The sequence below is a fragment of the Nomascus leucogenys genome, chromosome 12 (assembly GCF_006542625.1).
Source record: "Nomascus leucogenys isolate Asia chromosome 12, Asia_NLE_v1, whole genome shotgun sequence".
In the NCBI taxonomy this organism is placed as follows: Eukaryota; Metazoa; Chordata; class Mammalia; order Primates; family Hylobatidae; genus Nomascus; species Nomascus leucogenys.
In genome coordinates this window covers 35,907,871-35,928,848 of record NC_044392.1, presented here as the reverse complement: position 1 = coordinate 35,928,848, position 20,978 = coordinate 35,907,871, and the positions used below count along the sequence as shown (strand labels likewise).

General features: G+C 41.0%; 1 protein-coding gene and 1 pseudogene across 1 annotated transcript in view; one reads left to right on the top strand and one right to left on the bottom strand.

Moving 5' to 3' along the window:
- Window positions 1-5,399: 5,399 nt before the first annotated feature.
- Window positions 5,400-20,978, bottom strand: part of ALDH9A1 (aldehyde dehydrogenase 9 family member A1) — a 37,140-nt gene continuing 21,561 nt past the window's right edge. The window contains exons 7-11 of the mRNA XM_003258802.4: window positions 12,731-12,919; window positions 12,406-12,493; window positions 10,495-10,636; window positions 8,189-8,301; window positions 5,400-6,320 (exon numbers count right to left, since the gene is read on the bottom strand). Of these exons, the coding sequence (XP_003258850.2) occupies window positions 6,226-6,320; window positions 8,189-8,301; window positions 10,495-10,636; window positions 12,406-12,493; window positions 12,731-12,919 (627 nt within the window). The 3' untranslated portion in view covers window positions 5,400-6,225. The remainder of the gene's footprint in view (window positions 6,321-8,188; window positions 8,302-10,494; window positions 10,637-12,405; window positions 12,494-12,730; window positions 12,920-20,978) is intronic.
- Window positions 14,725-15,180, top strand: LOC100595457 (annotated as a pseudogene).

The window sequence follows — 20,978 nt, the reverse complement described above, 5'->3', positions numbered from 1 at the left end:
TGATGATGAATGGTAGGGATTTTTGGTCCTGGCTTGAAAAAATGATATAATTGAGAATTTACAATAAGACAGGGTTTTGGCTTTTGCTTCATAAGAAACACATCTAGAGAGGCCAGAGAACTTGCCGAGGTTTCCTTTCTCACTGCACAGAGAACAGCAGGCATCAGTGAAGCAGGGCAGGGAAGACCTGGAGATGAAGCTGGCTTTTCACCTTTAAAAGTCTTAACAGGGTATACTTTTCAAACTACAGATGGTCCCCAACTTATGACAGTTCAACTTAACAATTTTTCAACATTACAATGGTGCAAAAGCAAGACTCAGGCTGGCTCATGGCTGTAATCCCAGCTCTTTGGGAGGCTGAGGCGGGCGGATCACCTGAGGTCAGGAGTTTGAGATTAACCTGGCCAAAATGATGAAACCCCATCTCTACTAAAGATACAAAAATTAGCTGGGTATGGTGGTGCATGCCTGTAATCCCAGCTACTTGGGAGGCTGAGACAGGAGAATGGCTTGAACCCAGGAGGTGGAACGTGTAGTGAGCCGAGATCACACCACTGCACTCCAGTGTAAGTGACAGAGCAAGACTGTCTCAAAAAAAGAAAAAAAAGCAATACTCATTCAGTAGAAATCGTACTTTGAGTACCAATACAATCATTCTGTTTTTGACTTTCAGTATTCAATAAGTTATATGAGATATTCAACACTTCGTTATAAAAGAGGCTTTGTGTCAGATGGTTTTGCTCAACTGTCGGCTAATTAATGTAAGTGTCCGGAGCATGTTTAAGGTCACTAGGCTAAGCTATGATGTTCAGTAGGTTAGGTGTATTAAATGCAATTTCAACTTACAATATTTTCAATGTGTGCTGGGTTTCTCAGGATGTAGCCCCATCATAAGTCGAGGAGCGTCCATAATGTGATCCCAGTTTGTCATTTTGCTATTGCACACTGGGCTCAGATGGAGTTTTGTAAGAAAGCTCAGTACATAAAGGGCGCTGTGGTTGAAGTGCAGAACTCAGAGCTCTGCCTTTCAGTGCCCTACTTCCCCACTCACTGCACTTCCAGGGAACCCTAGGGCTTGGCAGAATCCAGTTGGTAAAGACTGCTTAGAGAATAACTCACGAGCTAGTCCCTTGTCTTGTGGAGAAAAACTTGGTGTAAGTATTTCTACCATTAACTATTTAATACTAATCTGTTGGCAGTGTACATTCCAAAGAGTCCATTTATTTGTATAAGGGAAACACATTCTGAATTTTGCTAGATGAAAATCAGACAGCCATACCAGCCTATAAATGCCTAATTGATCCATAGTGAACCTTAAGTATTCCCAACTTCAGGTGCCTGTGTGCCCTTGGGCAAGCTTATTAGCCTCCCTAAGCCTCAGCTTACACAGCTGTAAGTTGGGGATAATGAAAATACTTATCATATAAAGTTCGTGAGGATCAAACAATAATGCATGCACAGTGCCTACCAGGGGTCTTGTAGCCACGCAAATTGTGGTAGGAAGCACGAGAGCCACCTGCTGGTGTAGCTTGTTCAGCAAAAGTCAGCAACCAGGTTATCTTCTTTATGTTCTAAGGACCCACAGAGTTTGCCCAGCTTTCTATTTCATCCCTAATAGCAGTCGCCTCCAAAGGTACTCTCCTAACTTAATAAAAAACTGAGTAGTCTCTCAGTTCCTTCCCTCTTAAGCAGCACTATCCAACAGAACCTTCTGACATGATGGAAATATTCTGTCTGGACTGTCCAATAAAGTATAACCCCTACCCATGTGTGGCTGAGCTGAATGTGGCTACAGCAACTGATGAGTTGAATTTTTAATTAATTTAAATGTAAGTAGATACATATGGCTAAGGCTACTACACTTGGATAGCACAGCTCTTAAAGCAGCAGGTTTCAACCTTGGCTGTCTGTTAAGCTCATCTGGGTGTCTTTTAAGAGTCCAGGCCGGGTGCAGTGGCTCATGCCTGTAATCTCAGCACTTTGGGAGGCTGAGGCAGGTGGATCACCTGAGGCCGGGAGTTCGAGACCAGCCTGACCAACATAGAAAAACCTTGTCTCTACTAAAAATACAAAATTAGCTGGGTGTGGGGGCGCATGCCTATAATCCCAGCTACTCGGGAGGCTGAGACAGGAAAATTGCTTGAATCCAGGAGGCGGAGGTTGCAGTGAGCCGGGATTGTGCCATTGCACTCCAGCCTGGGCAACAAGAGGAAAAAGAGAGAAACTCCATCTCAAAAAAAAAAAAAAAATCCAGATGCCCAGATCAATTAAATGAGAATCTTGGTATTTTTAAAGCTCTCACTGGGCAATTCTAATGTGCAGTGGAAGTGGAGAACCATTGCTCTAAAAGCAGTGCCTGAGAGACTCTTGTGCTTATGAGTCACCTGAGGATCTGTTAAAATGCAGATTCAGATTCATAGGTCTGAGGAGGGAAATGAGAGTCTTCATTTCTGTTTTTGGAGACAAGGTCTCACCCTGTTGCCCAAGCTGAGTGCAGTGGCATGATCCTAGCTCACTGCAACTCAAACTCCTAGGCTCAAGTGTTCCTCCTGCCTCAGCCTTCCGAGTAGCTGGGACTACACATGTGGGCTGCCACACTCCTTTTTTTTCTCATTTTTTATTTGTAGAGATGGGGTCTTACTATGTTGCCCAGGCTGGTCTCAAACTCCTAGCCTCAAGCAATTCTCCCACATTGGCCTCCCAAACTGCTGAGATTATAGGCGAGGGCCCTAAATGTCCTTTAAGTGTTCTTCTAAGAGGGAGGCAAAGGGAAGTTTGACTACACAGAGAAGAAGGCAGCAGGGGCAGGGAGAGATTCTGAAGATGCTAAGCTGCTGGCATCTAAGAGGAGGGGGCCATGAGCCAAGGAATGCAAGGAATGCTGCTCTAGAAGCTAGAAAAGGATTCTCTCCTACAGCCTCTTCAAGGAGTGTGGCCCTGACAACTTCTTGGTTTTGGCCAAGTGAAACCATTTTGGGACTTCTGACTTCCAGAACTGTAAGATAGTAAGTTTGTGTTGTTTTAAGCTGCTAAGTTGGTGGTAATTTGTTACAGCAAGCATAGGAAACTAATATACTGGGTTCAGTTCTAGGAAACAGAGAGGGTAGCAGAAAGCACAGGAATTGGTGGCTCACACCTGGCTTGAAGTTGCCAGTCAACTTATAGACTTGCTGATGTGGAAGACAAACTGTTTTTCCTCTGCTCTCATACAACAATCAACACAAGACTTCTGTGACCAAATGTTGGAGTTTTCTGTTCACACACCAAGCAGGCAAATCAGTTCTGCAGTGGACACTAGCTAGGCATCCTCCAATTCAATTCTGACACTATCTACCTGGAGATAGCATCAGATCCCACAGGTTGAGGGCCCAGTCCCACAAGACTGCCCATGACCCCAACCAACTACAAGTCCAGGCTTCTGGAACTCGATCAACTGGCTTCAAGTTGAGGTTCAGTTAATTTGCTACAGTGACTCACAGAACTCAGACATGCATTTACCAGTTTATTACAAATACCCTAAGCCAGGTGCAGTGGCTCACGCCTGTAATCCCAGCGCTTTGGAAGGCTGAAGTTGGAGGATCACTTGAGCCCAGGAGTTCAAGACCAGCCTGGGCAAAATGGTGAAACCCTTTCTCTACAGAAAATACAAGAATTAGCTAGGCCTGGTGGCACATGCCTGTAGTCCCAGCTACTGGGGAGGCTGAGAGGTGGAAGGTTCACTTGAACCCAGGAAGGTCGAGGCTGCAATGAGCTATGATCACACCACTCTGCTTTAGTTCAGTGACATGACAGAGCGAGACCCCGGATGATGGAGTGAGACCCTGTTTCTGGGGAAAAAAAAAAAAGTATTTTAAAGGACACAAATTAACAACTAAATGAAGGGATACATATGGCCAGGTCTGGAAGGGTCCCAAGCACAGGAGCCTCTGTTCCTGTGGAGTTGGGGTGCACCACCTTCCTGGCACATGCACATGTTCTTATTCACCCTCCTGTAAACCTCCACATGTTCAGCTCTCCAGAAGCTCCCTGAAGCCCGTCCTCTTGGGCCTCTTAGACTTCATTAGAGAGGCATGACTGAAGCACGGACACCATGTAGAAATGTGACTGGACTAAAGGGGTATGATCTAATACAAAGGAGGCTGAGCGGGGAAACCCAGCAAGGCCTGTCTTCAGATTCCTGGCTTCTTTGTGCGGCATTTTTTCCTGCAGGGCAGCAGGCAAGACCCCTTCTGAAATGAGAGTGTTATGACCCATAATCAAGAAAGTGGTGGAAGATTAGAGCCCTGCCTTGGGCAGGTAAAAAGGAGGGCAGAAGGTTAGAGAGGGACATTCTGTTTTCTGAGGCCTAAAGTGCCCCAACATTACAACAAAAAACCGTACCAAGGGAGTTATGAGCCAGGAACCATGGATGAAAAGATATATAATTTTATATATAGGCATAAAATACCACACTTGCCTGGGACCAAGATGTCTCCAAATCTGTTTCTTCATTTGAAAATCAGAGATAATCCCTTTCTTAGGCTTAGTGTATTAAATGAGAAGGAATGTAGCAGTAGGAACACAGTGAGTACTTAAATGTTGCTTCCCTTTCCCCTGCTGTTTTCTCTTGCAGAGGTGTCCAATCGTTTGGCTTCCCTGGGCCACACTGGAAGAAGAATTGTCTTGGGCCACACATAAAATACACTAACATTAACAACAGTCGATGAGCTAAAAGAAAAAAAATTGCAAAAAAAAAAAAAAACTCACGTTTTAAGAAAGTTTACAAATTTGTGTTTGGCTGCATTCAAATCTGTCCAGGACTGCATATGGACCGTGGGCTGCAGATTGGACAAGCTTGCTTTAGAGGCACTATCAGAAACTTTTTCTCCCAGGCAGCTCCTACTGCTTAAGGTGCACAGGATCCCCTCGGACACAGGGTAAGATAACGCTATTGGCTTTGTCCAGTATCACATATGTGTCCTCTGTGCAAAGAAACACCAAGAAAGGCTGATTCGGTTGTTCTTATGCTCTAAAACTACAGTACTTGCTCATCATAATACATAATTAGATCCAGGCCCAGTGACAACAAGCATCCCTTATCTCTGACTACTAAATTAGCTATGATTTATAAACTCTTCTTCTGAAAGGAAGAGAAGGAGGCAGAGTGAGGCATGACTGCAATAGTCTGAAAAGCCACAGTGATCTGACAACTCTTCAGGGACAGGCACTGCTTATCCGGGTGAGAATGAACATGGAGCCTAAATGCTTACCTGGACCATAAAGTTCATCACTGCAACCAAACCTGTCCTTTTGTTCTTACTGCAAAGATCAAATCCCCCTGCCTTGTGCTTTTAACAACAGCCTTATCCTCTGTCCTCCTATAACCTCAAGATACGTTTAGTTTCAAAACACGAAAGCAAAAGAATTAACAGTGTGATTTATTTTAATTTCACCATACTACATTAGCATACAAATAATTTGTACATTTAAAGGGTAGCTCCACTGGTGTAAGACAGCAGGCTGTAGTTCAAGGACCCAAGACAGGGAGATAGATTTCCTCTATCGCAGTAGTGAACAGAGACAAAGTGCTTACTAGGCAAGTTAACATTCACACAGAATTTGACCCCATCTATTATCTAATCCCCTCCCTATCCCGGTTGTCAGCTTTCTCAATGGAATGACAAGGGGATATAGCTAAAAAAATGTCAATGAGCTGAAATCATCTCTACTGATTCTACCAGGAACCTATAAACGAACAAGGTGTTTTGTTGTTTTTTTTTCTTCAAGACTAGGCAAGTGAAGCAGTGGGAATGGAGAAGGAACAAAGAAATCTACAAACTGGTTGTGATCAATTAGTTGTAAATACCACTGCACTTGGATCAGCCAGGAACAAGTTCTCTGAAATACACCAGAGAATTAACATTATCAGTGGGCCAAATGTGTGGAAGATGTATTATCCTAGTCTCTTTCCTGTTCTCTAGAAGTACGTTACTGGCTCTTAAAAGATTTCACAAAAATATATTTTGAGGAGAATCACAACTTTCTTGATTAGTATCTAGAAGGAACTTAATGCACATTTTCAGTGAGGAAGCTGATGGACAGAAAAAGAGTAACATGAACCATTCTCATATCCTGAATGCCAAAATTCTGGATTTAAAATAACATTCAGTTGTACTGCCTCTGTAAACAGGGCCGATTCGCATCATTCCACAGCCTGGCCATGTCAACAGGTTTCACTGCAGGTTTTCAAAAAGCAGATTCCACATCACCCATCTCCACACACACAGTCTTCAGCTGTGAATAATATTCGATTGTCACACGGCCGTTCTCTCTGCCAAATCCTGAAAGGAGGAGAAGGGGTCAGGTTGAGCCATCACTACAATAGTCTGAAAAGTCACAATGATCTTCAAAGATGAGCACTGCTAATTAGGGATAGGGAAGAATATAGAACCTAAATGTTTTAGAATAAAGTCCTCAATCCACATATTAGCTGTGAATGGAGCTAGGCATGGGGAAAATGACCCACTGGCCTTTGGGGATAGGGATAGGGAAATATACAGGTCTTGTTTCTTACCAATATGAATCTTAATTTCAGGTATCTACTATTCTGGGTTGAGGTCTGAAAAATGCTTGGATTTTGTATCAAGTGTTAAAGGCAATCTCTACGATAATCAACCTGACACCCTTGAAAGCTGATGCTAATTTAAAACTTTACACAATAGCCTTATTCACCATTTCTTGTATACCTGTAAGAGCAACCTACTAACTTAACCTACCCACTCATGTTGGTGAGGGGTCACTGAAGGTCCCTCTGATTACTCAGAGTCCAAGACACTGCCCAATTACTAGTGGGTGAGGTTACTGTGCTAAAAGGGTAGTATCCCACCCTTGGTCCTGCCTGTACACCCTGCGCTAGACTTAGGTAGGCTCTGCCTTCTAAGGGCAAGGCCAAGGTCCCAAATATGTGCATTTCCAGGGAGCACCACTCAAATGGTATCACACACAAAGGTCCTGGGAAGACCTCACTCTGTCTTTTGTTCCTTTCCAAATCCCCTAAGCACACAGCTGGTCAGGCCTGTTAGGCCAGGTGTTGCTCTGCACATCTGGCCATCCTTCTCGCTCTCTCATTCCACATAGCATGGTCCAAAAGGAAAGGGAAAGTTAGGAGGCCCTTCAAAGGCCTAAGCTGCTGATTCCAAACAAATAATTCTCTGCACTGAGGGACTATCCGAAACTTAACATGTAATGTTGTATGTTACATGTTAATAAGATGGCACCTTGGTTCCCACCTGCACTTGTGCCTGTGTGTACGACTCCTCTGAGTACCCCACCGGGACAAATAAGACTGTCAAATTAACACCGAGCATCTCATCAGTGTTCATCAGAGTTTATATATTTGCCAACACTGTGATGGCTGTAAATATTTGCCACAGAAACTAGAGGTCAGACTCTTAGAATGGTGCCTCGACAAAGTCCAAACCAAGTTTCACTCTAGAAGAACAGCATGAGAAATATGTAAATGAATATTTACAGGCAACAAACTCCAAAGAAACAACCTCAGGGTTCTGGCTATACTCCTGATGCCTCAAACCTTCTCCTGATATACCAGACTTACAAATTTATATGTTGTGGTAACATATGTCTGACTATAGAATAAACGAAATGAATGAGCAGTGGCTAAGGAAACACACTCCTATATGCCATCAAGGGTAATGAAAATGATTATAATTGATTGCTTAATGATAAATTTAAAGATTTTGTTAATTTGACATAACAGAGGAAACAAAGTTACTGAGCTATTACTTTAAAGACACTTTACCTAAATGGAATCTAAAAACTCTAGTGGATGATGATGGACATCCCTGATACAGAACCCCTAAGGGAGTGATTTTATGCTTACAGCAATCATAGGCTGTGAAGAAAAAGTATTCTACCCACAAGATAAACCTTTTTGAGATATCTATCAGCAGTTCACAAGCCAGGCTATACATCAGAACCCTCCAGAAAGATTTAGGGAGTGTTAGGTAGGGGAAGAAGCTTGACTTCCATTCCCAGAGACTGCTACAGTGGATCTGGGGAAGGACCAAGAACCTGTATTTCCCCAGGTGATTCTGATACGCAGACAGGTTTAGGAATACTGGTTTATAAGGTCTGAATTACGACCTAGCTCTAGAGACCTGGTTTGCATTCACACCTCCCAGCTCCTCACCTGACTTCTTATATCCACCAAAGGGCAATTCCACTGGGCTGATGTTATAGTTGTTAATGAAGCACGTCCCAGCCTGAAGCTCAGCTACCACTCTATGAGCCCGTTGGATGTCCCTATGAAGAAGAAAAAAATGTGTGCATTATTCAGAGTTTCTTAGGCTACTTACTTTAACAGGAAAAGTTAGGCTGCCAGTTCTAGGGTTCTCAAATCTTACTAAATTCTCATTTCTTCAAAATGTTTTAAAATCTTTTATCATCCAGGCAAAACAGACATGGATTGGGTTTTATAGTCCCATGCACAAGGCATCTTTAAAATAAGTAACAGCAACAAGGGTGCCAAAATTCAATGGAGGAAAAACAGTCTTTTCAACAAATGGTGCTGAAACAAGTGGATGTCTACACGCAAAAAATAAAGGTGGAGCCCTTTCTTACACCATACACAAAAACTAACGTAAATGCATCTCAGACCTAAAAATGTCAGACTAAGAACTATAAAACTCTTTGAAGAAAACAGGGGAATAAATCTTCATGACCGTGGGTCAGGGAAAGATTTCTTAGATTATGACACCAAAAGTAACAGACAAAAAAAACAGAATTGACATTGGTCAAAATTTAAAATTTTGTGCTACAAATAAGACTATCAAGAAAATGAAAAGAAAACCCACAGAAATGCAAATAAAAACCACAATGAGATACTACTTCACACCCATAAGGATGGCTAAAATCAGAAGGACAGACAATAACAAAGGCTGGTGAGGATGTGGACAAATTAGAACCTTCACGGGAATGTAAAACGGTACTGCCAATTTGGAAGAGTTTAGCAGTTCCTCAAAAAGTTAAACAAAGTTACCATGTTACCCAGCAATTCACTACTAGATATACACCCAACAGAAATGAAAACATATGTCCACACAAAGGCCTGTACACATACGTTCATAGCATCATTATTCATAATAGCCAAAAATGAAAACAACCCAAATGCCTGTAACAGATGAACGGATGAACAAAAAATGATACATATCAATACCATGGAATATTATTTGGGAATAAAGTACTGATAAATGCCACAACACAAATGAACCTTGAAAACATTATGCTAAGTGAAAGAAGCCAGTCACAAAAGAATACGTACTGTATAATTCCAGTTATATAAAATGTTCAGAATGGGCAAATCCATGGAGATAGAAAGTAGTTTAGTGGATGCCAAGGGCTGGGGGTGGGGAGTGGGAATGAAGAGCAACTGTTAATGGGCACGAGGTTTCTTCTTGAGATGATGAAAGTGTCCTAAAAATAGACTATGGTGATGGTTGCACAACTCCATGAATAAACTAAAAACCGCTGAATTGTACATTTTAAGTGGGTGAATTGTACAGTATGTGCATTATCCCAGTAAAGCTGGTAAGGAAAAAAGAATAGCACATTGGAGTTACCCGCCTTTGTAACTGGACTTTGCCTGTACAAGGGTGGCAAAGTAAAGTAAGAGCACTTAACCTGCTCACTCCCCAAATCAAAAGAGCAGCTCCTCAATCTTTTCTTTGGAGCTCAAACAGAAGCAATTACATCAGGTCCTCAAGTGAGACTTGGGCTTTCTTCCCAAGTTCCTGACCACGAAGTTATAAAAAAAAAAAAAAAAAAAAAAGTGAACTTTATGTATCACCAAAGAAACAGCATAACCCCGCATAATCCCAAGTGTAAAGCCGCTTTAGCAAACCGCCTTCTACTGCCAAAGACTAATCAAAGTTTGTATAAAACCAAGCAATCTGCAATTGGTTTCAAAGAAATTGTACTCCCAAATCATTTTTACTTGTAATAGTAGAGGTTAAGTTTATGCACAAAGATATTAATCACATTACTATATTATTTAAAATGGAAACAATATCCTAAATATCCAACCACAGAAAAAACGGCTACATGAGTTATAATGCATTCCAATTAGGAACTACTATAATGCTACTAAAAATCATGTTTTTGAAGAATACTGCCCACAATTTGTATACTTACAGGTTTCTAAATTCCTTGACATGTGTGTTTTCAAAAGACATCTAACCCAGTGCTTTACATAGATCAGAATCTTAAGTGTTTATTAAACGAGCTCAATTTAAAACTCAACAGCAGGGTTCTCTGGCCATTTATGGCAAACTACAAAACGCTACTTTGGTGTCTTCTGACTTAACCTGAAGCAAACAGAAAGTGCTGATGGCTCCTATGAGGGCAAACTAAAGTGAGAGAATAGGATCAGTTACATATCTAAGCAGATACTGCAGCCCCGATCCTTCAAAACTGCTCTCAGTGTCCCACTCCACATACCTGGTAAAGACGCCAGCTGCTAGTCCAAAAGTGGTATCATTGGCTCTTTCTAGAACCTCAGCTTCAGTGTCAAACGATAAAATGGACATAACAGGCCCAAAGATCTCTTCTTTCACACAGGTCATGTCATCTCTGCAATTAGCTGCAAACATTAAAATAAAATCTCCTGAGTAGCTGGGACCACAGTGTGCACCACCACCCCCGGCTAATTTTTTGAAGATGGGGTTTCACTATGTTGCCCAGTCCGGTCTCAAACTCCTGGGCTCAAGCGATCCTCCTGCCTCAGTCTCCCAAAGTGCTGGGAGTGATCCACTGCACCTGGCCCCAATATTTTTAATTTAACAATGTATTGTAAGCTTTTCCTATTTATTAAATATTAATGTAATAACTGCAACCTAATTCATGGGATGGACATTAGATTTTCAGCTGTTAAATGTCAGTGGTTCTTTTTAGTGAGGGTTAAAGGTTATATACTGCATCAAATACGAAGTTGTTAAAAACTGACACCACTATCAACCTTAGGGGTAAAAACCAGCTTAATTTATCTCCAAATAAGATGTAAGGAATTATACAACATGGTTCAACCTATATATAACTGTTTAAAGCCTACAAAACTATCAACATTTTTGTAGGGGATATTAACATACACTATAAAATGATAGAGAAAAGCATAAGAATGATAAAAGCAACACTGAGAATAGCAGTTACCTCTGAAGTAGCAGGGAAGTAGACGGGTGGGAGTAGGATGACCATATACACCTTGACTATCAAAACTAGATTTTTTTTTTTTTTTGAGCCGGAGTCTCGCTCTGTCGCCCAGGCTGGAGTGCAGTGGCGCAATCTCGGCTCACTGCAAGCTCCGCCTCCCGGGTTCACGCCATTCTCCTGCCTCAGCCTCTCCGAGTAGCTGGGACTACAGGCGCCGGCCACCACGCCCGGCTGATTTTTTTATATTTTTAGTAGAGACAGGGTTTCACCGTGGTCTCGATCTCCTGACCTCGTGACCCGCCCGCCTCGGCCTCCCAAAGTGCTGGGATTACAAGCGTGAGTCACCGCGCCCGGCCTATCAAAACTAGATTTTTAAGATTGAATGGAGGTGCTAAAAATTATTAAATTATGTAATTTCTAAAAAGATTAGTATATTATCTGACAAACTGGTTTTATTATATTGATGACGGATACAGTTTGGATGCTTTTCCCTTCCAAATCTCATGTTGAAGTATGATCCCCATTGTTGGAGGTAGGGCCTAGTGGGAGGTGTTTGGGTCATGGGGCAAATCCCTCATGAACGGCTTGATGTCCTCCCCATGGTAATGAGTGCATTCTCGCTGTGTGAGTTCACACAGAGCTGGCTGTTTAAGAGCCTGGCGCCTCTCTTGCTCTGTCTTTCACCATGTGACTCATCTGCTCCCCTTTCACCTTCCACCATGACTGAAAGCTTCCTGAGGCCTCACCAGGAGGAGATGATGGCTCCATGCTTCCTGTACAGTCTGCAGAACCATGAGCCAAATAAACATCTTTTCTACTTACCCAGTCTTACATATTCCTTCACAGCAATGCAAAATGTCTAATACAATGATCTACAGGTCACATGAAAGACATTATTTTCTCAAGGAATTAAATTTATTACTTAATTTTTTTAATCAAATATGCACTTTCATATTTTTCAGCTCTTGCTTCCAGAACAATAGTTGTGGTCCTGGATAAACTAATACATATGCGTGCCCTAAAGGAGGGGCACACAGAAGGCTTCGAAGATAATGGAGTAGTTCTACTTCTTAAACTTGAGTAGTAGGACCACATAATTTGCCAGCCCTTGCTTTATACCATATACATATTTTATAAATATTCATCTCTACCTATTCAGTATTTAATTCAAATCATCTAAAAGCAAACAAAAAGAGGACATACTTAATATACAAGGTCTCATGTAATAACCATCCTTTAATTTGGGATCTTCAGGTACATACATATCTCCACCACATAACACTTTAGCACCCTGCCGAGAAGGAAAAAAGATATTTTGTATTAAAAATACAACCCCAAAACGCATTCCTGAAATGTTAATTGTATCCCGAACAAATGCATACTTAGTCTTCCCAGTGCAGGTACAAAGCAGAACACAGCCAGGGATGCTAACACTCAAATGAATATTAACATGAAAAGGGCACAAAGCAAGTGATTTAGGAGTAGTATAATCTTCCCCAACCCCACCCTACTGCCAATTATTTCTTACCTGCTCCTTTGCCACTTTAACAAACCCAAGGACTCGCTCCAGGTGTGGTCGGTTGATGAGTGGACCCATCCTTGTATCTTCCAGAAGGGGATCTCCAATTTTAATCCTTTGGGTCTGTTTCACCACTTCCTCTGTAAATTTATCAAGAATTTCTTTCTGCACAAATACTCTTGTGCCATTACAGCAAACCTAAAGGACAAACACAAGACATCAATTTCTATGTGTGTAAGGAGAAAAAAGGGAAAAGGGAAAAGGAAAAAGGAATACAATCTAAAAACTTTAAACTGAAAAGAGACACTATATATTTTTAAAAGGATATTTCCATTTCTAAAAATTGTCTCCACACTGAATAAGAAGGATCACACACATAATTGTGGACATACCACTCCACAAGCAAAATCTGCCCTTTGAGGTAAAAGTTAGTTCTTATTTTGCTTGTTTAAATTTTGTTAAGGCCATTACCAGATCCATATAACCCACAGCACCTCTCCTACTTCCTCATATCAGGGCTCAATCTGGCTGTATATTTTAAGAATGGAAGGGAACTGAAGAGTAAAACTATATCAAGAACTGTGGTCTTAAATCTGGTTGTTAAAAAATGTGTCTCTGAAATCACTAACAATCACTATTTAGACCCTCCTATAGAAAGGAACATAAAAACTGTTCAAATGCTGTAAGAACACAGAACAGAAAAGTCCAAAAACAGAGCCAACTGCTCATGGAAATCTAGCCTATGATAAAAGTGAAAGCTAAACTATTAGGACAGAGATGGACTAAATAAATGGTGCTAGAACAAATCATCAGTAATGTGGAAAACATAAAATAAGATACATATCTTACATCATACATAAAAATAAACTCCAAATGTATCAGGGATCAAAATATAAAATAAGAAATCAGGGCGCAGCGGCTCACACCTGTAATCCCAGCACTTTGGGAGGACAAGGTGGGCGGATCACTTGAGCTCAGGAGTCCAAAATCAGCTGGGGCAACATGGCGAAACCTCATCTCTACAAAAAATATAAAAATTAGTCGGGTGTGGTGACATGCACCTGTAGTCCCAGCTACTTGGGAGGCTAAGATGGGAGGGTCACTTGAGCCTAAGAGATCAAGGATACATACAGTGAAACCTGACTGCATCACTGCACTCCAGCCTGGGTGAGACAGCGAGACTTTTTTTTAAAAAAAGAGACAATACTGGTAATTCCTCTAAAACCTAGGTGTAGAAAAAGGTTTTCTATTTCCCAAAATCTAGACACAATTAAAGAAAAAAAATTGATAAATTTGACTACAGAAAAATAAAAATTTTATGCATGGCAAATACCTTAAACTAAGCCAAGACCATTAAAAAATTGGAATAAAATTATTTGCAACATTTATCTCAGATAAAAGGCTATCATCACTAATTTAAAAAATCTCTTAAAAATTGATGGAAAATCATATCTCATAATATAACATACCAAAAATGTGAATTTTATTATATGTGAATTTTGAAAAAGATGTTCAATGTCATTCATAATTGTAAAACTAGGTTGGGCATAGTGGCTCAGGCCTGTAATTCCAGCACCTTGCGAGGCTGAGGCAGGTGGATCACTAGAGGTCAGTAGTTCAAAACCAGCCTGGCCAACATGGCAAGACCTCATCTCTACTAAAAATACAAAAAATTGGCTGGGTGTGGTAGCGCACACCTGTAGTCCCAGCTACTCGGGAGGCTAAGGTGGGAGAACTACTTGAACCTGGGAGATGGAGGCTGCAGTGAGCCGAGATCGTCCCATTGCACCCCAGCCTGGGCGACAGAGAGAGACTCCATCTCAAAAATAATAAATAAACAAACAAACAAACTGAAATTAAAACTATACTGAAATACCACTTCTCATCTATCTGATAAAAATTTAAAATTGTGACTATCTATGCTGTTAAGAAACACTATGAGGAAGTAGGTACTCGTGCATCGTTAGTAAGAATGTTCCTTTTGCTGCCTGACAGCTGCCATCATGGGTCACATGCACACTTCCGGGAAGGGCCTGTCCAAGTCAGCTTTGCTCTATCGCCGCAGCGTCCCCACTTGGCTGAAGTTGACATCTGATGACATGAAGGAGCAGATTTAAAAACTGGCCAAGAAGGGCCTGACTCCTTCACAGGTCAGTGGGATCCTGAGAAAGTCACATGGTGCTGCCCAAGTACGATTTGTGACAGGCAATAAAATCTTAAGAATTCTTAAGTCTAAGGGACTTGCTCCTAATCTCCCTGAAGATCTCTACCATTTAATTAAGGCAGCAGTTGCTGTTCAAAAGCTTCTTGAGAGGAACAGAAAGGATAAGGATGCTAAATTCCGTCTGATTCTGATAGAGAGCCGGATTCACTGTTTGGCTCGATATTATAAGACCAAGTGAGTCCTCTGTCCCAACTGGAAATATGAATCATATACAGCCTCTGCCCTGGTTGCATAAATTCGTCTATGTACTTGAGCAATAAAATAATTGCTTAACTAACAAAAAAAAAAAACAAAAATGCAACATTTCCTTTTAGAGAGGGATTTGGCAATATCTTATACAATTACATATGCAGTCAACATCAATAATCATTAGGGAAATGCAAATCAAAGCCACAATGTGATACTACTTCACACCCATTAGGATGACTATTATCAAAAACAAAGAAAGCAAGAAAATAAGAAAATAACATGTGTTGGCAAGGATGTAGAGAAATTGGAAACTTTGTGCATTGCTTGTAGAAATGTAAAATGGTGCTGCCATTGTAGGGCACAGTACAGTGGTTCCTCAAAAAATTAAACACTGAATTATCATATGATCCACTTATTCCACTTCTGGATATATACCCAAAAGAACTGAAAGCAGATACTTCTACTATAGGTATCTGTACATCAATGTTCATAGCAACTTATTCACAACAGCCAAAAGGTGGAAACCACCTAAGTGTTCACAAATTAAAAAATGGATAAACAAAATGTGGTATGTGTGTGCTGTGGGTGTATACATACATACAATGGAATATTATTTAGCCTTAAAAAGGAAAGAAATTTTGACACATGCTACAACATGGATGAACCTGAAGATATTATACTAAGTGAAACAAGCCAGACATAAAATAATAAATATTGTATGATTCCATTTATAAGAGGTATGTAGAATAGTCAAATTTATAGAGACAGGAATCAGACTAGTGGTTACCAGAGGCTGAGGGAAGAGAGAAACAGAGTTTTTATTTAATGGGGTACAGTTTTCAATGTGGGGTGATGAAAAAGTTCTAGAGATGAATAATGATAGTAGTTGTATACAATGTGAATGTATTAAATGTCACTGAACTCTACACTTAAAAATGGTTCAAAAAGGTCAGGTGTGGTGGCTCACACCTGTAGTCCCAGCACCTTGGGAGGCTGAGGCAGGAGAATTGCTTGAGCTCAGTTGTTCAAAACCAGCATGGGCAACATGGCGAAATCTCATCTCTACAAAAAATACAAAAATTAGCCAGGCATGGTGCCACATGCCTATAGTCCCAGCTACCCAGGAGGCTGAAGTGGGAATATCACTTGACTTGGGAGGTTGAGGCTGCAGTGAGCTGGGATGATGTCACTGTACTCCAGCCTGAGCAACAGAGTAAGATCCTGTCTCCAAAAAGTAAAAAAAATAAAATAAAATATACACACACACATACACACACACACAGTTAAATTGGTAAATTTTACATTATGCTTTACCACACACACAAAAAAATGATCACAATATATAAGGAACTCACACTATTCAACTGCAAAAAAAAAAAAAAAAAAAACCTCTGATTACAAATGGGCAAAAGACCTGGATAGACATATTTCCAGAAACATACAAAATGGCCAACAAGTTTATGAAAAGATGCTCCACATCACTAATCATCAGGAAAATGCAAATCAAAATCACAATGAGGTATCACCTCACATCTATTAGCATGGTTATTATCAAAAAGATAAAAGATAACAAGTGTTGGTGAGGATGTGGAGAAAAGGGAATCTTGGTATACTGCTGGTGAGAACATAAATTAGTATAGGCTGCTCTGCCTATGGAGTAGCCATTCTTTATTTCTTTACTTTCTTAATAAACTTACTTTCACTTTACGGACTTGTCCCGAATTCTTTCTTGCACAAGATCCAAGAACCCTCTCTTGGGGTCTGGATCAGGGCCCCTTTCCAGTAACATGTTTCTGGCAAACCATGGAAGGGACAATACTGAGGAGACCCTCCAACCCAAAAGAAACAGACTGCAGCACTGATTGGCCAACTCTGGATATCACCTTTTGTCAGAACTCGGAGTTATAAGCGACCCTCACCCTGACGCTTTCTGACTGAGCTCCTCTCTACCCTAAATACAAGAGACCCTAATAATGAGGCAGGAATATCATCGCCCCTACTCAGCATGAAGAAGTTTACAGAAGATGGATCTTTGTCCCTCTGCAACCCTTAGGATTAAGGGTTCTTTTATAAAACGGAGGGGGGAAATGTCAGAGGTGTTTGAACTAGAGCAACTTCATCTTAAGTAGGGGCTGGGTAAAGTAAGGCTGAGACCTACTGGGCTGCATTCCCAGGAAGTCAGACATTCAGTCACAGGATAAGATAGGAGATCAGCACAAGATACAGGTCATAAAGACCTTGCTGATACAACAGGCTGTGATAAAGAAGCCAGCTAAGACCCACCAAAACCAAGATGGCGATGAGTGACCGCTGGTCATCATTGCTGCTCATTATATGCTAATTATAATGCATCAACATGCTAAAAGACATACCCATCAGCACCATGACAGTTTACAAATGCCATGGCAACATCATTTTACCCTATATGGTCTAAAATGAGGAGGCATGAATAACCCACCCCTTGTTTAGCATATGATCAAGAAATAACCACAAAAAGGGGCAACCAGCAGCCCCTGGGGCAGCTCTGCCTATGGAGTAGCCATTCTTTATTCCTTTACTTTCTTATAAACTTCCTTTCACAAAAAAAAAAAAAAAAAAAAAAGGAAGAATGTAAGTTAGTATAGCCATGAAGGAAAACAGGATAGAGGCTCCTTAAAAAATTAAAAATTGACTGGGCACAGTGGCTCATGCCTGCAATCCCGACACTTTGGGAGGCCGAGGTGGGCAGATCACCTGAGGTCAGGAGCTCGAGACCAGCCTGGCCAACAAAGAGAAACCCCGTCTCTACTAAAAATACAAAATTAGTCAGGCATGGTGGCACAGGCCTGTAATCCCAGCTACTCAGGAGGCTGAGGCAGGAAAATCACTTGAACCCAGGAGGCAGGAAAATCACTTGAACCCAGGAGGCAGAAGTTGCAGTGAGCTGAGATCGTGCCATTTTACTCCAGCCTGGGCAACTAAGTGAGACTCCGAATCAAAAAAAAAAAAAAAAAAAAAATTAAAAATAGAACCATCCTATGATTCAGCAATTCCTTTTCTGGGTATATACCAAAGGAAATGAAATCAGTACCTTAAAGACATATCTGCACTCCCATGCTCAGTGCAGCATTATTCACAATAACCAAGATAAGGAAATAACCCCAATGCCAGATGAACGGATAAATTGTGATACATATTTAAAATCACACTGGGCATGGTGGCTCATGCCGGGTGCGGTGGCTCATGCCTATAATCCCACACTTTGGGAGGCCGAGGCGGGTGGATTGCCTGAGCTCAGGAGTTCAAGACCAGCCTGGCCAACATGGTGAAACCCTGTCTCTACTAAAAATACAAAAAAAATTAACCGAGTGTGGTAGCGCATGCCTCTAGTCCCAGCTACTTGGGAGGGTGAGGCAGGAGAATCGCTTGAGCTCCAGGGGCAAAGGTTGCAGTGAGCCAAGATCGTGTCACTGCACTCCAACTTGGGCTACAGAGTGAGACTCTGTCTCAAAAAAATAATAATAATAAAATAAAATCACATTACGTCACAATTATTTTTAGTGCTCTCTCTCTCTCTCTATATATATATATATGGAATATATACATAGTACAGATTATGTAGAATATTCTATGTATTTATTGTATATATTCTATACTATATGTATTCTTTGTGTGTGTATATTCATCCACACACACATAGCAAAGAAAGCAAAGTACAAAAGAGTACCTCTAATGTGCTACCTTTTGTGTATGAAAGAAGAATAAGAAATATACAAGTACCTACTCATTTGTGCAAAAAGAAACACAGGAAGCAAAAACCAGAAACAAATTAGACTGGTTGCCCACAGGAGATGGATAAAACTGGGTGGGAAGGAGGTACTGGAAACAGAGTACACAGGATGGGGAGCAGTAACACTTCTGAGTATCTGTTTTTGTAAAATTCTGATGTTTAGAACCATGTTTGTGTTTCGCCTAATCAAAATAAAATTTTAAAATCAGCAAGGATGGGGAAAATAAAACCCAAATGAATACCAACACAAACAAATGAATCTGTTATTTTAAATGAGTATCATAACCACACTGAAGGAGGGCAAAGGAAGGGTAGAACTGACCCAAGTAACTTTTGAACACAGTATTCTGACTATACCCTCAGGCTAAATATAAAAAGAACTGTAAAAAAATTCTGAGCTCTAATTAGGTTTATTTTCCACAGAGGTATGGATTTACAAATCTGAAACTACTATTATTAGAATACTAAGTGTATTCTATGATGAGCAATTAGATAAACATACTGTGGATAATGGGAGTCAAATTTCTGTCAGAGAAGAAATATAAATATGGAAAGGGAGAAGGCAGAAATGAACCCTGTCATATTAGACTATAATTAAAAGTATCTGGATGAACTTATTATTATGTAGACAGACAGGTACAGAAATAGATATGTGCACAGACATATATACAAACATGTATTTCCCAGCACTGGCCTCTGAGAGGGCCTAGAAGCAATGATATCCCAGTAGCAATAAGCACGCCTGGCACTCAGATCTTGGTTTCTAAATACCATTTACCACTAAATGGAACCAGGGCTTTTGGTAGGTACTGCCGTCTTCCAGTAATTCACCAAAACGACAAACACAGGGAAACAGAAGAAGTACCCAATATATGTTCTCTACGCCTTTTAGAAAACATGGAGTTGTTCCTTGGGCCACATGCATGCAAATCTATAAGAAAGCCAATACCGTAGACATTAAGGGAATGGGTACTGTTCGAAAAGGAATGCCCCACAAGCATTACCTGGACAAAACTGGAAGAGTGTACAATGTTACCCAGCATGTTGTTGGCACCGTTGTAAACAAATTGAGGGCAAAATTCTTGCCAAGAGAATTAATGTGCACATTGAGCACATTAAGCACTCTAAGACCCAAGATAGCTTCTGAAATGCATGAAAGAAGATGATCAGAAAAAGAAGGAAGCCAAAGAGAAAGGTACCTGGGTTCAGGTGAAGCACCAGCCTACTCCACCCAGGGAAGCCCACTGTGTGAGAACCAATGGGAAGGAGCCTGAGTTGCTGGAACCTATTCCCTCTGAATTCATGGCATGATAGGTGTAAAAAATAAAAGGCCTCTGGACTGCAAAATTGTTTCTCTTTATTGAGTAGAGAACTGTGGTGTCCTCTCCCCCCAAAAAATATTTAAAGCAGGTTTTAGTTGTGTCCTAACTCACTGTGTAATGTCTTTACTGTTCAGACTTAGTGTTTTTCTTGCTGAAAGATGTGAGATGGCTTATCGTGCAACAAATTACTCAACTGGTTAGAAAACAACCAGATATTATTTATGAAATACTTGTACTGGTTTGAAGATGGTCCTTCTAAATCATAAAAGAAATAATTTACAAAAAATAAAAAAACAGGCCAGGCACGGTGGCACTTTCCTGCAATCCCAGCACTTTGGGAGGCCGAGGCACATGGATCACTTGAGCCCAGGAGTTCAAGACCAGCCTGGCCAACACAGTGAAGCCCCGTCTCTACAAAAAATACAAAAATTAGCTGAATGTGGTGGCATGCTACACAGGAGACTGAGGTGGGAGGATTGTTTGACCTTGGGGGGGCTGAGGTTGCAGTGAGCCAAGAAAGCACCACTGTACTCCGGCCTGGGCAACAGAGCAGGACCCTGTCTCAAAAATTAATAATAAACAGATAAACAATAATGGAACCAGGGCTCCTTCAGATAAATGGCTGGTTCCAGAGCGCAGCCAGGGGAAGTATGAGATGAGTCTGGAACACTTTGCTATGTCAGAAAGTAATGAAGTATTCAAAGAATAATGAGGGCATATCAAAAGGTCACAGAAAGGGATTCCCACCAGCCA